Below are 13,917 nucleotides of genomic sequence, written 5' to 3' on the forward strand. Positions count from 1 at the left end.
TTTTGTCTTCCTACCCACTAATTTGCTACCCAAGGTAATTGATTTTTTACACCAATATTCAAAAATCAAACTACTTTCAGTCAAATGCCACAGCCAAATTTCAAAGTTGAGCTGCAGAGTGTTTGGCAATGCTCTCAAATACTCTACCGTCCGTATGCAGATCTACGCTCGAGATTTCACTCGTGTAACTTCGAGCAAACTGATGTAACCTTCAAAATGTAGCAGCTGAGGATTTTTTCCCTCAAATCTAGTTTCATAGTATAGTTTTCATATAAAAATGGTTCCCTGAGAAACCAAATGAGAAACCATGTGAGAACCATGAATGCGTTTCAATTCTTATCAGTACGATATAATGAAATTGATGAAAATTCTGAAAACCATACATTTTGAAAAAATCCAGATTTTAAGGTGTCCCATGAATTCTGGGATCCCTCCTTACTGGTGCCTAAGGAGGGACTCTTCAGCGAGACCAACCAAGCAAGTTAAATCAAGAATTTTTTTATTCTGCATGAAGGAAATACCAGCTATAGCTGTTACAAAGAGGTAATGAAATTCTGAGGCTTTTTTCATTTGGAAGGTACTTTGCTGCTCAAACAACTCCACTACGTCCCCTGTGGTACGAGGTCTTCCCCAGGACAACTCCAGGCATCAGTTCAAGGTATGTGGAGAAGACTGTTGTGTGTGTAATTATTCCTACTGTTAAAGATGATTGAAAATTTGCTGAATTTATAGACTTAGCATACTCTAAGTGCTGTCTTTATCCAATGAAAATAGAAGGCCCAGTACATAAAAGGCAGGGACGGGAAAAAGAAACACAATAAAAAGTTTCTATTCCTCTGAGTTTCTTGACACAGCAAGCTGTGATGAAACTGTAATTAGTGAGAACTACAACAGACAGGTCAAGCGTAACTACCTTTGATGGTAACTGAAATAGTGTTGTTTTCTCCAACTAGATAGCCACAGGGCAACAGCTCCGGGGTCTCTGCACTATTAGTGCGTTTGATTTCTCCAATGCTGTAGCCCAGAACACTGTCTGAATTCAGTCCCAGCTGGCTCACGGGATCCACGTGAATGATATACTCCTAGGGCGAAACAGGGACACGAAAAGTTAGGCAGCACTGAAATCTCTGCGACTTTGTTCTATGCTATAATAGTAATAATCACAGCAAGTTAAATATTGGTTGGTACCATCAAAATCTAATAGGAGGGTTCAAGCACACAGCAAATTGTACTCACTAACCTTAAACAACCGTCTTACAACCCCATCCAGAACATCCCATTTGGTCTTGCCACTGACTCCGATGCAGCCTATGAGGAAGGTCCGAGGCCTCGAATCCTAACGCACAGAAATGTGAATTTAAGTTAATAAATAAATCCTAACTGTGTCAGACAAGTCTGTTTAATGTAACTAAAATGCTGGTGCTTTTGTTTTCCTTTTTTTGTTCTTTTTTTTTTTTTTTTTTAAATAATGGTGCATCTTTACCATCTATATGATGAATTCTGAACGCTATATGAAATCCTTCTTTTCTACTAAACATTTTCTACAGTGTTGGAGTCACAAATCTAAAGGATACTCCAATGGTACAGATGTTAAATAAAAGGTATTTATTAATCAATCCATGAACAATTAAAAATCCTCTGGAAGGATTACAGCTTAGCAAAAAGACAGAAGGACACTTAGGAAAATTCTAGGCAGAAAAGTTTACGCATGTTCATTTTTCCATGACTTCACAATCAAATATGTTGCCCTTGCAAGGTTTATCCTATTTACTTCTAGAAATGCTGCCATGGACGTAGAAATCTAAATATATATCTAGAAATTATACATGGTTATATGTATATATAGTTATATATAGAGAGAGTTTTATATATACATGTATATATAACAACTTGTGTGTTATGTTTGGTATATCACAGCACTTTAGTTGATAATTTTGTTTCTGATTTCTAAGGCAGATAAAAAAACAGAACGCACCTCATGTTTCTATTCTTCTATAGCTGTGCTCACTGTGAAACATTAATTGAAGAAAAACTAATTCCTATCAGAAGACTTCAAGTTCAACTAAAACGTAAGGAATCATTTCCACGTGGTAACTTTACTGACTGTGAGCACAGTGGAGTCCAACAGAATTAGCAATATAGTTTTACTGTTAATTTGCTTATCCAGGATTGTAATTTATTAATGCAAAATTGGTATTTAATGGAAAGATATGCTGAGTCAATTTTACTTCCGATTATTCAGATTTTTGTCCCCCCCTTACAAGAGACATCAAATTATTTCTTAAATACACTTTTACAGGTACTCATAATGTGAAATAGCAAGGTCAGTGCTTGGTAAAGATTGTGTAGTACGTTCCTGCATGCATTACGCACATGAGGTGGGTTGAAGTTTTACAATATCTGAAATTTATTTGTGTATTTAGGATTCTTTCAATTACTTAAGAATGGAGAAAATCTGAAAGATGTCATTCAAAATGGGAAACTTGTACCAGAGAGGACGACTTGAACTAGAATGATAAGATCTCCCAGTTTGGATCCATTAAGTTCTTGCGGAATGCTTATAGCATTTCGGTGCACCTTCCATCTACATATTGGATTGTTTCCATTATTAGTTAAAATTTGATTGAAGTTTAACAGAAAGGTCCAAGAGCTTTGTGCAGCTTTTAACATATCAGTCTTAAACAGATGCTATCCCAAGGCACAGACTAGTCTGCTAACCTGCTTGATGCTGATAGAGTGGTCTGGTTTTCCGAGATACTACTGAAAGGCTTAAATTGTAACATTATCACCCATACCGCTGACACGTGGTCTAGTCTAGCAATCCTGTGTTACTGACATGTTCACGGCCAGTCTGGTGGCAGCTCAAGAAACTGTACAATGAAAAGCTATTGCAGGTGAGTCCATGAGACAACCTGAACTGGTGGCGTTGGCTCTCAGCAGTTCCAAGGAAGTGGGGGCTTAGTGCCTTGGCTATCACTAGTGATACACCAATGAACTATTTTGCAGAGAAAATTTTAAAACATCTTTTGCAAATAAAAGCCTCCAAAACAAACTGGATTTGAATTCTCTGCCTCATTCCAAAGTAACTGGTATTTCAAAGCTGGGGATGAAACACAACCCACCTCCTTCCATTTCATCTCATCCTGAAAGTTGACAACTATTTTGACGTGCCTGCCTCCTTCTTTCCGGGCAGAGCCATCTCCACTGTCATCTAACAGCATGTCTGTGAACAGAAAACATCAACAGCTTCACAGCTGTATCTTAATAACACTGAAGACTATTCTGGTTTACGCCAACACGTCTATTGTAGTCAAACACAACACATCTGGGCTTCATGTGCCCAGAGGTAAAACGTCAGGTTTACTGACTTCCCTACCAAATATCAGTATCACTCTTAAAAAGTGAAGGTCATTGAAAATTATTAGTCAGTTGCTCTGTATTTTCCTTCCTAAGATATATCCCCTGGCAAATGTACACCATTAAATGGCTTTAAACATGACTCTTCGCAGCTGAGGTCATAATTGGACAACTCCGACCTAGGGCGTAGCAGACCTATGACGACATTTTAAAAGAAGGCTTTATGCCAGCTCCTGACATATTTCCACACCTCAACTGTTAATAATTTTCATGCTTTCATTTTTCCATGGCTAACCAAACCAAATCTTCCAAGTGCAGGATAAAACCTGCCCACCGCCTTTCTCATTAAACTCACCGAGACTGGTTGACTCCGTGAGGTTCAAACTGTGTTGAGAGAGACCCACTGAATGTCTTGGAGAGGACGAAATGGAAACCTGAGACTGAGCCCTGCTACAGCTGCCGTGGTTTTCAGATTTCAACCGATCATTTTCTGCTTTTAATTTTTCAATCTCACTCTTGAAAAGACAAGTCAGGAGTTAGAAGGCACAGTGAAAACATACACTTAAAGAGAGCAACATAAGTAACTTAAGAATAAACACTAGCTTAGCAGAAATGACATTTTCATAATATTTTAATAAATTAATGATTTTAATTGTTACAACATCCCTTCCATGACACTTTTCAAAGTATCCTAGAAAACATAAATATGTGGGAATTCACTAAACACTGAAATGCAGCTACTTGAAGGCAGAGCGCCTGGGAACATTTTAAGAGGTTGCTGACGGTCAACAAAATGATCTCCCCATAGGTTTCTAGGGTTGAAACAGTTACAGCTGCAGAGCTGAGGGCAGCGGAATTCATGTGTTCACGCTGACTTTTAATGAAAGTACAAGGTTTAACACTGGCACAAAGCTAAACATAACTTTCAGTAAGCATTCAAAAACTTCAAATTTACCTTCTTTCAGATCTTTACTGTGTGGCAGGTTGGCCAACCTTTAACACATCAAACTAGTCTGTATTATTTGGGGCGGTTATTTCTTACCTGCATTCTGTTCATCGCCTCTCGAAGCTGGTCAAGCTGATGAGCGGAGCTAAGGGCTTCTAGACGAATATCAGTCAACTTCATCTCCTTGTCTCTTAGCTCATTTCGTAACTGCATGACCGTTTCAGCTTCACTGTCAGTGCATTCAGAAATACTGGGGAAGATTGAAAAATAGACATTGAACAAGACCATTTGTTACTTTTCAGGTAGTGCTATTCCATCATTTATTAGTAAGGGAGGAAAAAAACCCTTTTATTCTGCAGGAAGCAGGCAACAGTTTTGGCTTATTGGGTTAGCGATACCATAAATCAGATCTCAAATAGGTCATGAAAACATCAGAAACTAGTGAAATAAGTATGTCTGATGGTTATTTTTCTTTAATCAGCATCTGAAACAGAATTTTGGAAGTCACCTACTATTGGGTAGTCTTCATTTTTTTCATGGTAGTTGCCATAAAGGAAAACTTCTAAAGCCAAAATCTAAATAAATTAAGGGGGTGCAGGCAGTAACAGCAGTTCGTTGGAGATTGATGAGTTTACAGACAGATTTAAAGCTCACCAGGTGTGCACAGCTGGGTTTCCCTGAACTGTTCTGGAGGGCTTTAGAAGTCTACACCTATTGAAGCGTGATAAATTCCTGCTCGCTTTAAAGCACTCATGCTTAAAAAATTTTTGGTGGCGTTTTTCTTCCCTCCTCCCACAAAAAAAGATTCTGGGTGAGTAACGTTTCAGCACATTCGTAAATGTATCTGTATAAAGATCAACTACACAGCTGCATGCTTTGAGGGAGATTTCATTTAAAATGTTTCTCCCTAAAGCAGGTTAATGAGAGATGTTTTCCCCACCAAAAAGCCAATAAGCCAAAACACACAAGTTTTACTTGTGCTCTAGCCTTCCCTCAGTTCGCATATTTACTCTTTTCTCATGCTTAGCCTTTTGGCTTTCATGTCAAGATGAGACATGTGCACACAGCATTTTGACTGACGATAGACGGGATCATCATTTGACAATTTTCTGGCCTTAGATTTCTAAAGCACAATTTGCTGTAGTCACCAGAAACTCACTGAGTTAGGCTCAAGAGACTGGAGAAGCTTTAAAAAAAATTCATGGGGGATTATCTTCTGCTCCTAACGTTTCATCGTTATGATACGGCTGGAAACTATTGCTATTGTTTTCACTTCTTCATGTGAAAACAAGTGATGGGCAAAACTTCAAGTTTGGGTACTTACTCAAATGCATTTGATCTGAAATCAGGCTGGAAGCTTTGCATGACATCTACAAGGTCGTAAGGCTGCCTGGTAATTCTATTTTCACAATACTGCCTCTTACAACTTTCTGTATTTATTTATCCTACTCAAGTGACGAAGCTACTGATAGAATTAACAGAAACGCTGTTTTACAAAGTTTTCCAAGCACATTCTAAAATGTGAATTTAGACTCAAAACAGTGCAGTAACGCAATTATTTAACTTTATTTCACAGGTGGTCAAAATGAAGCATCAAGACTGCCTGTGACCTTCCCATGGACATAAAATGAGTTAAGCAGCAGAGCAGAAGTCCTGACTTTGAAGTCCACATCTCACACACAAGCAGAAGGGTACGGTTTGGTCCTATAGATGAGCCTATACAATAGCTTGCTGCTACCCAAAGGACACATTTGTTTCTCACTCCTTTTCCCCAGCCTGCTCCCGGCTGGGCTGCTGTCATGCCCCCACGCTTATGCCAGCTCTGGCGCTCATCAGAGTCTGATCAGACCCCCGAGCCGAGTCAACCCAGCAACCTGGGGAAAAAAACTGTTCGTGTTTCTGTCAAATTATTTTTCACACAATTTAGCATGTTGCATCGGCTCAGTGGGGTTGTCTGAGAAGTAGCAGAGCCTGTGCAAGGGAAGGACCAGGCACAGGTGGCTGGGGAGGTACAGAACAAACGAGGAGCGGATCATCTCCATTCATCAGGCACAAGCCGCTAGATGAGTTCAGCTGTATCACTAAACCATGCTGTTTGATCTCCAGTAAATCCTTACCTTTATCTGAATTTGTCAACTTAATTGGGAACTCATCACTGCAGATTAGTACAATATGTGCTGTCTTTAGCCAACAGAGAAAACAAAACCCCAGACTTGGCCTGGCTTGTTTCATTAACAGCAAGAGATCCAATTAATTCTGCACTCCAAGGTCACCCTGGTTATAAATACTCTTCATACTCAGTATGTTCTGCTGAGAGAGCACCCCAATGAAATATTAAATTGTAACACAGTAACAATGCAATGATTTTGGCTTCCTGGACACTAATGCAAAAGTTTTGGCTTGGGAGACAGCTCATGTATCTTCCCTGAATATGTAAATTCAACTTTTCTGTCCTCTGCCTGTAATCTCCTTCGACTACCGAACACTGAAAATAGGCAGTAGTTGAAAGTGTGATCTTTGCTCGTTCTTTTGCCAGTATGACAGGGTTAAGGATTTTACCCAAAACCCAGCCCCGCTCTGGGATATACCGTAAGTGATGCTTGGGAGTAGCACTGATGAGTGGCAACAGACCAGCCCTGATCTACAGGACAACCCTGTCTGGCCCACTGTGTCTTCTGCTGCGGCCTCACGGTGAACAGCTGGTTTTAGCAGTGCATGTCACGGAACAGCTCTCAGACTCCTGTAGTGCTTACACAGATGTGCAGATTCTTAGACAGAGGAACCAAAGGGGACAGGACGGTGTAGGGTACATTTTGCCTCTGCTTGTTTCCGTAAAGTGGCCTAGAGATGTCCTGTAAGGCTAGCATGGAAAACATTGGATCTCTCCAAAGTGTGATAGTTCTCCTTTCCTCTACCAATGCAGCAAGATGCCTTCCACTCCATTTTCTATTTAAAAATTTGAAGAAATCACTTACAGAGAATTGGAATGGGAAGCTCTCAGTAATGGTGTTGAAACAGTGGAGTTATGGTGTGGTAGCTTTGGTGAAGAAGGTAATGAAGAATCGGTCATCTCCTCAATATCTGAGTGAGAAGATGCTGACTTGGGAGATTTCTTTTTACCAAAAGCTTGCTTGAAGGAGCTGCGTAACTGAAAAAACAAGACCACAACAGTAGGCACATCATTAAGAATGAAACCAGGCAAAAGAAGCCACAGAGTAAAAACTCTTAACATGCAAATACTCCAAATGATACAGCCATACTCACATATATTTTAATATGGGTAAAAAAGAATAAAAAAGCTTTTTTTCCTTAGCTATTTTATGAGATTAATAAGGTCAATAGGACTGGATATCAATGCTTCCTATTTTTAAGGTAACTATTTTATAGCAAATTCTGTTCAGTGCAACAAGCTTTGCAGCGATGTCAAAACAACTTGCAGCTCTAATGTCACGTGGCTCAGACAAGGTTAATGATGCTGAAGTGGTTAGTGATGTAAATGGATGGGTTAGCTTTGTATCTCATAGTTTAAAGTAGGTCTTCCTTACCTCATTGACCTGCCGGAAGAAGCGCAAGCGAAAGGAAGTGGGGGAAGGAAAAAAGACATGTTTTAACAGATAAAGCCAGTGATAAGGAAAGCTTTGGATTTCTAAGACAAACATGACCAATAATCAACAAAGACCAACAGTTACTTTAAAACTGGAACCTTGTATTTTCCAAAACCAGGTGTTTCAAACAACATACGGCCATTTTTTGCATTACTTGAGGGAGACACCAGAACCAAATCTCTTAACTATTTAAATTATATTTTCTCCTTAGCTCAGACAGAATGTTTTGGCTAACAGCCAAGCTAATGTTGTGTTTTTCCTTGCAGGAACAGGTATTTCACCACGCAAAAAGACTGAATCGTCTCTACCTACCTGCAACCAAAATAACCTTTTTTAATGTCACTGCCATTTTCCAAATAACAAGAAGAATGAATATTCATACGATTAAACTAACGTTATCCTGAAGTTACAGTTCAACAGTTAGTGTTCAAGAAGCATTTGGACAACGCTCTTAGATATACGGTTTAAATTTTAGGTTGCCCTCTGTGGAGTCAGGGTTTGCACTTGGTGATCCTCATGGGTCCCTTCCAACTCAGGACACTCCATGAACACCATTTTAACACTATTGCAAATTACACGTTGTAAACAGGCTGGCTTAATATGAGCTGAAAGTTATTTTTAAACTAGGAAAAGACTCCTACGGTGAGAAATGTTGAAAATCTGGTGTTTCAGCTCTGAATGGACAGCTGCGTTGTTTCTATATATAAGAAAAAGATCTTGGCTGAGAACTTCCTCAGTATTTGTGGAATAAACAACCTGTGAATCAGACTCAACTTATATATTTTTCTCAGTAAATTACTGATTTAATTTCCAATCTTCATTTTACAACAATGATGTACTCATTTTTAATAACAACATAAAAATTCTGTCCTGTTTCTTCTACCTCATGAAAACTTTATTTATTTCTCTTTATAATAAGGAGATGTTTCCTTAACCTTCTTTAAAAATAGTCACCTGATGAATGAGAAGTGTAGGCTGATGTAGGATAATATCGACTAGGTTACAATAACAAAGAATAGAAGCTAAAGCAAAAATTTAAAAAGTGTTTTATCTTAACTAAAGCTTAATGATTACAAAAGCTTTGTGTCACAAATTAAGAGTCGCTAGCAATTTAAAAGTTACAGCAATTTACTTTGTCTATAACTAATGTATAACCCAGCACAAGAAGGATTTGGAGATGACATTGTTTCCATTCAACCAAATTATTTAAGGGACAGAGTGGAAATACTGCTGTTATGAAGGAGCTGGCATGATATCAAAATGAAACCACTGGGATAAGAGAGAAATAAAAACAAGAACCTGCTCAGGAAGCTGTTTCTTACAGTGCAGGAGTTTCATAAACATTTCTGAAAGGCTATTGTGCAAATACAAATCAAGCTTTTACCAGCTCAAACCACATTTTGTATCTATAGAGATTTATCTGTACACCCAAAAGATCCAGGGAGACTTAAATTCAGTGGGAAGGAAGGGGTGGATTGCTTTACTGGCTACAATAAAGGATCTAGGGACTTTAGTCCAAACTACAATCAGACTAGGTCACTAAGGCACTTATGGTCTAATTGAAAATGGGAGTTCAATATAATGTACCTTTCCTCCAGTACAGGGTACCTTGTACACAGTACATGATGAGCAAAAAAGGAAGAATGGGAAATGACAGGTAAGTATTGCAAAATCTTGCAAAATAAATGTCTACCACAGTAAATTTTTTAAAAATTGGTCTTTTTTTGTTGTAGAACTCGATGGTAATGTTCAAAACAGAGTTCTTAAAGTGTTTAACATGTTCACTTAAAAGAAAGCCCTACGAGTCAAAAAAAAAAAAAGTCAGAATGATCTCTCATTGTGGATTTGTTTTACTTTAATGACAGACGTCGAGTTTTCCCTGAGGGGTTGGACATCATATTACTTTTAGCCAGAATTGATCTTTGACAACTATTTCTAATTTAAGACTGGCCTTTTGGCTGTTAAGCTCAAATTCAATCCTAGGCAGAGTCAACACAAGCATATACATCACTTACGACTCAATTAAGCCTTCAAAAGAGAGTTTACACAGGATTTAAACAGTGCATAGTCCTTGTGCTGACCTGTTGCATGAGGGGAGGAAGGAGGAGCCGAGCGGCTAGATTTCACCGTGCATGTTCTGACAATTTTATATAAACCTCACGCAATCTGTTAAAATACACTCACCCAGTTCTTCCTCTTCTTTTTCTTTGAATCACTCTCTATGTTGCTTCCCACACTGGAGTGACTGGTAGCACTGTTAATACTGGAGACGCTATCCGAAGAGTGCTGCCTTCGGATCCGCAGGTCTGTGGGTTGAGCAGCTCCAGGTCCTGAATACGAACGGAGGCGGTGTCAAAATCATGTAAGAAATTTGATATAAATTACTGGGATAAGTAAGAGAAGTGAGAAGACAGGGCTGCATTCAGACTCTATATTGGCAATTACTGAAAACACCAAAGAAAATAAAGCCAAATGCCTGACAGCTCTGAAACGGGGATCTCTGCTCCCTGCTGCTTCACATCAGTGTCTAGGTGGGTGAATTACTAAATGCATATAGGAAATTCAGTGAGCTCACACTGAAGGTGGAAAAGCTTTGTTAAAATGCCTTCTCATGTGCCTAACACAGCCATTTACTTCTGTAGAACTGACCGCACTATTTACACAACCCATTTCAAACCCCCACGATACCGAAACAAGTCACTAGAGCACGGTCATGAGACAAAGCTGATCTCTGATGGTTACGTCAGATATTACCAGGAGGTCTGAAGTCCCACGAGCACCGCACAGTCGCTAAATGTAGGGCTTGCTTCTCACCTTTGCAGTTGAGCTCAGGTGTGTTGATGACTCCATTGATGGCAGCCTGGGCAGCAGCGTTTTGCTTCTTCAGTAGTTCAATAGTCTTCCTTAACTCGTTCAGTTCTGAGTCCTTGAATAAGAAAAAAAAACAGTGATACCTTGGAAAATGCAGATGGTATCTAACTCCTCCACATTTCAATCTGAGCATTGGCAGTTGATAGAGAATTTATGGAATATATATGTACAAGGAAATGAAAATGAGGTTTGGTATACCTGGGGAAGCACACCCTCAACAGGCTGCAAAATAGCTTGGTTATTATGATACAAAAATTACTCTGTAATACAGAAATAATGGATATTCAAGTATACTGTCTAAAAACCCAATGTTGCCTGTCTTGCAAGGATTTTTCTTGGTGTTTCTCTTGCACATGCACATGTGTGGATGCATTGGGAAGAAATTTATTACAAAAATATGCAATACTGAAGACTTGTGTCCAAAGCAACAATTTATAGAAATAACCTGATCAGTTGTCACAACATCCCAGTGAGGAAAACAAGTATTTTATACAAAATTTTTATTATGTTTTACTCCATCACCACAATTGAGGAAACTAAAGCAAACGGTGTATGTGACACCCCCCTCCCCCAACTACAGGTGGACACAAGCAACAAGTGCTGGAAACAGAAGTTAAGACTTCCCCAAATACTTTTCAAGCTTGCCTTTTGTTCCGCTGTCATTGTCAGGCTCTGCAGTCTGATGGTCATGTTCCCCAGGCTCTGCTCAAATGCTGCCACCAGGTGAGCCTGGAAGTTAAACCATACAGAAGTGGTTTGTTCTCTCCCCCCCAAAACAAGAACGCTCCTGCAGGTATTTAAATGGACCACCTCCTGCATTGCGTTGTTTGTTGTGTAAATGATACGGAGAAAATAACACCGATTAGAAAAGGTCAAACGAGTAGAGCATATGTTGTGAAAATGTTTGCAAACAAATTACCAGGAACAATTTAATTGTGGAAAATTAGAAATGCCAAAGGTAACAGACCAATTTCAGAATCTTAGAAAACGACAGCCCTTTCACGTACAACTACTGCTAGCAGCACACTATGAAACGATGCAGATTTAGGCTATAAACCATGCCCTGCTCGGCAGCAGCTGCTACCAAACGCTTTGGAAAACACAGACGTAGGAGTAACGTGCGACCTGGCACACCAGGAGGAGATTTGCTGAAGGTGGCTCCTCAGTCAGCTGCTACATCCACTTCTTTGATACTGTGATTTCAATAGCCAGGACAGCTGCCTCGGACATACTCTAACAGAGCAGCATAGCAGATTTTTTTTCCGGTTTGGAATTCTCAATTATACTGTAAAATGTGCAATCCAGAATACATCTGAGAACAAAACCACCTTCTGGGTCCCTAGGACTTGAGGTCCCTTAAGAGCCACATCTCAAACGAATCCAGTTCAGGTACTTTTCTCAGTTGTTTAAAGCTGCTTAGAGTTTGTGATAAATGGAAAACACATTTTGCTACTTCGTTGAAACAGAAAGACATATCAGATTCAATTTTTTTTGGAAACATCTCACAGATTAAGCATCTGAGGCTTTTAAGGGACGCTTTAGGGAATACACCTTGTCACCTGAAAGTATTCCCGACACCAAAAAGGCATGGAAGGATGTCCTTGGTTATGTAGCCACATCCCCAAGCTACTGCAAGCAATGACATGTAAAGACCTCCTATCACAAAAAGTATCACAAAAAGATTCTAAACATCACAAAAAAAAACACTTTTGATGTGGGCCATTATTAACATGTAAAAGGTTACTTAGTGATAGTCTTCAGGTACCCTCAAGCAGTTAAGTAGTTAACTCCTGCCACAGAACTTTTCACAAAAAGTTTAAATCTTTTTCCAGAGAGTACCAAAAAACCCAAAACGTCACTCCTAAGTTTTAGGAGGATACCCTAAAAAGTAAAATAAAATAGAAAACAGTAAATAAAATACAAAGCAAGTTTTTAGATCGAGGAAGGCGAGGCAGAAACTTCCCTCCAACTAGATCACTATTTTCCTTGTGGATACTTAAGGCAAAAAGGCACTGGAAGTCACAGAGGGGGAGATTCTCACTGTGCTACCAACGGGAGAACTCCGAGAGCCAAGTCAGTCAGGTCAGTCCAGAGATGCCTCCTCCGCACAAGGGTGGGGACAGGGCTACCGCAGCACTGCAGCCAGTCTGCCAGATGCTTTATCAGCTGATATACCTGCATCTAAGTCAAGACTTCGCCAATATTTGAGTGCACCTTGCTTGCAACCGAGGTCCACGTGCTAAATACCACCCACGACTTCCTGGTGCTTGGCCAATTACCCGTTTTTCTTTTCCCATGAAGCACTGAGAACCCAATGTCAACCATATTAAGGACGTCAGCTAAGAACTGAAAATGACTGAGAAGTAAAAGGAAGGAAAAGTAGATTGAAAAAATGGAAAGAAACTTGATAAAAAGGTACTATGTTTCTAGTGCCATGATATGGCATTGTTTTGTAGATATACATGTATATCTATCTATCTATTCATAGATATACATGTAAATCTATATATCTAGATCTATATGCAGTTGCATATGTAACCGAACACAGACATAGTTCAATATATATTTGTCTCATTAGCCATAACCATGTACACTAACCATAGCAAATAATATTTTATTTCTCTATTAAAAAATAATTCCATACACACAACGACAAGTAAAATTGTGCAAAATCTTTCCAAGCGGAAAAGGACATTCTCTCACCTAAATATATACAGAATAGCAAAACCTTTCACAGAGCTATTCCAGACTTATTCATCATACGCACACAGCTGACTTATCCTAAATAACTGTTCTCACATTCGCAATGAAAACAAACGTGAGCAGTACAATAACACGGGGATGTGCATCTCTCATTCCCATCAGCCTCTATGAAAATAAGCAGAGCTGAGACTGTGAGAAAATAGCAAAAAGCAATTTAAACCCTCACACTGCACATGTTTGAAAATCTAAATATTTATTTTAAAAACACAGACTGCAAAGTTTCTGTTGGGGAGGACTAACAGGGAATAACAAAACTGATATTCACGAATCCTCAGCAATACTTTGCAAAAGCAAAAAATAAATGGGCAAGTGGGACTGCCTGGATTAATAATGGGATATGAACCCTTAATTCTTTGACCTGAACCTTAAGAAAAA

The 13,917-nt window shown here is 39.2% G+C and overlaps 1 protein-coding gene across 3 annotated transcripts in view; it reads right to left on the reverse strand.

Annotated features, from left to right (window-relative positions):
* The window catches only part of NAV2 (neuron navigator 2), a 233,309-nt gene that overhangs the window by 11,581 nt on the left and 207,811 nt on the right, over positions 1 to 13,917 (reverse strand). For 2 of the 3 annotated variants that reach the window (XM_075163316.1, XM_075163317.1), the window contains 10 exons: positions 11,425 to 11,508; positions 10,723 to 10,834; positions 10,093 to 10,238; positions 7,849 to 7,857; positions 7,279 to 7,451; positions 4,400 to 4,553; positions 3,713 to 3,872; positions 3,123 to 3,223; positions 1,241 to 1,336; positions 914 to 1,082 (listed from right to left, as the gene is read on the reverse strand). In XM_075163316.1, the coding sequence (XP_075019417.1) occupies positions 914 to 1,082; positions 1,241 to 1,336; positions 3,123 to 3,223; positions 3,713 to 3,872; positions 4,400 to 4,553; positions 7,279 to 7,451; positions 7,849 to 7,857; positions 10,093 to 10,238; positions 10,723 to 10,834; positions 11,425 to 11,508 (1,204 nt within the window). The remainder of the gene's footprint in view (positions 1 to 913; positions 1,083 to 1,240; positions 1,337 to 3,122; positions 3,224 to 3,712; positions 3,873 to 4,399; positions 4,554 to 7,278; positions 7,452 to 7,848; positions 7,858 to 10,092; positions 10,239 to 10,722; positions 10,835 to 11,424; positions 11,509 to 13,917) is intronic. The other variant, XM_075163318.1, reaches the window with a different exon arrangement.

Source organism: Calonectris borealis, chromosome 14, assembly GCF_964195595.1.
Source record: "Calonectris borealis chromosome 14, bCalBor7.hap1.2, whole genome shotgun sequence".
Classification (NCBI taxonomy): domain Eukaryota; kingdom Metazoa; phylum Chordata; class Aves; order Procellariiformes; family Procellariidae; genus Calonectris; species Calonectris borealis.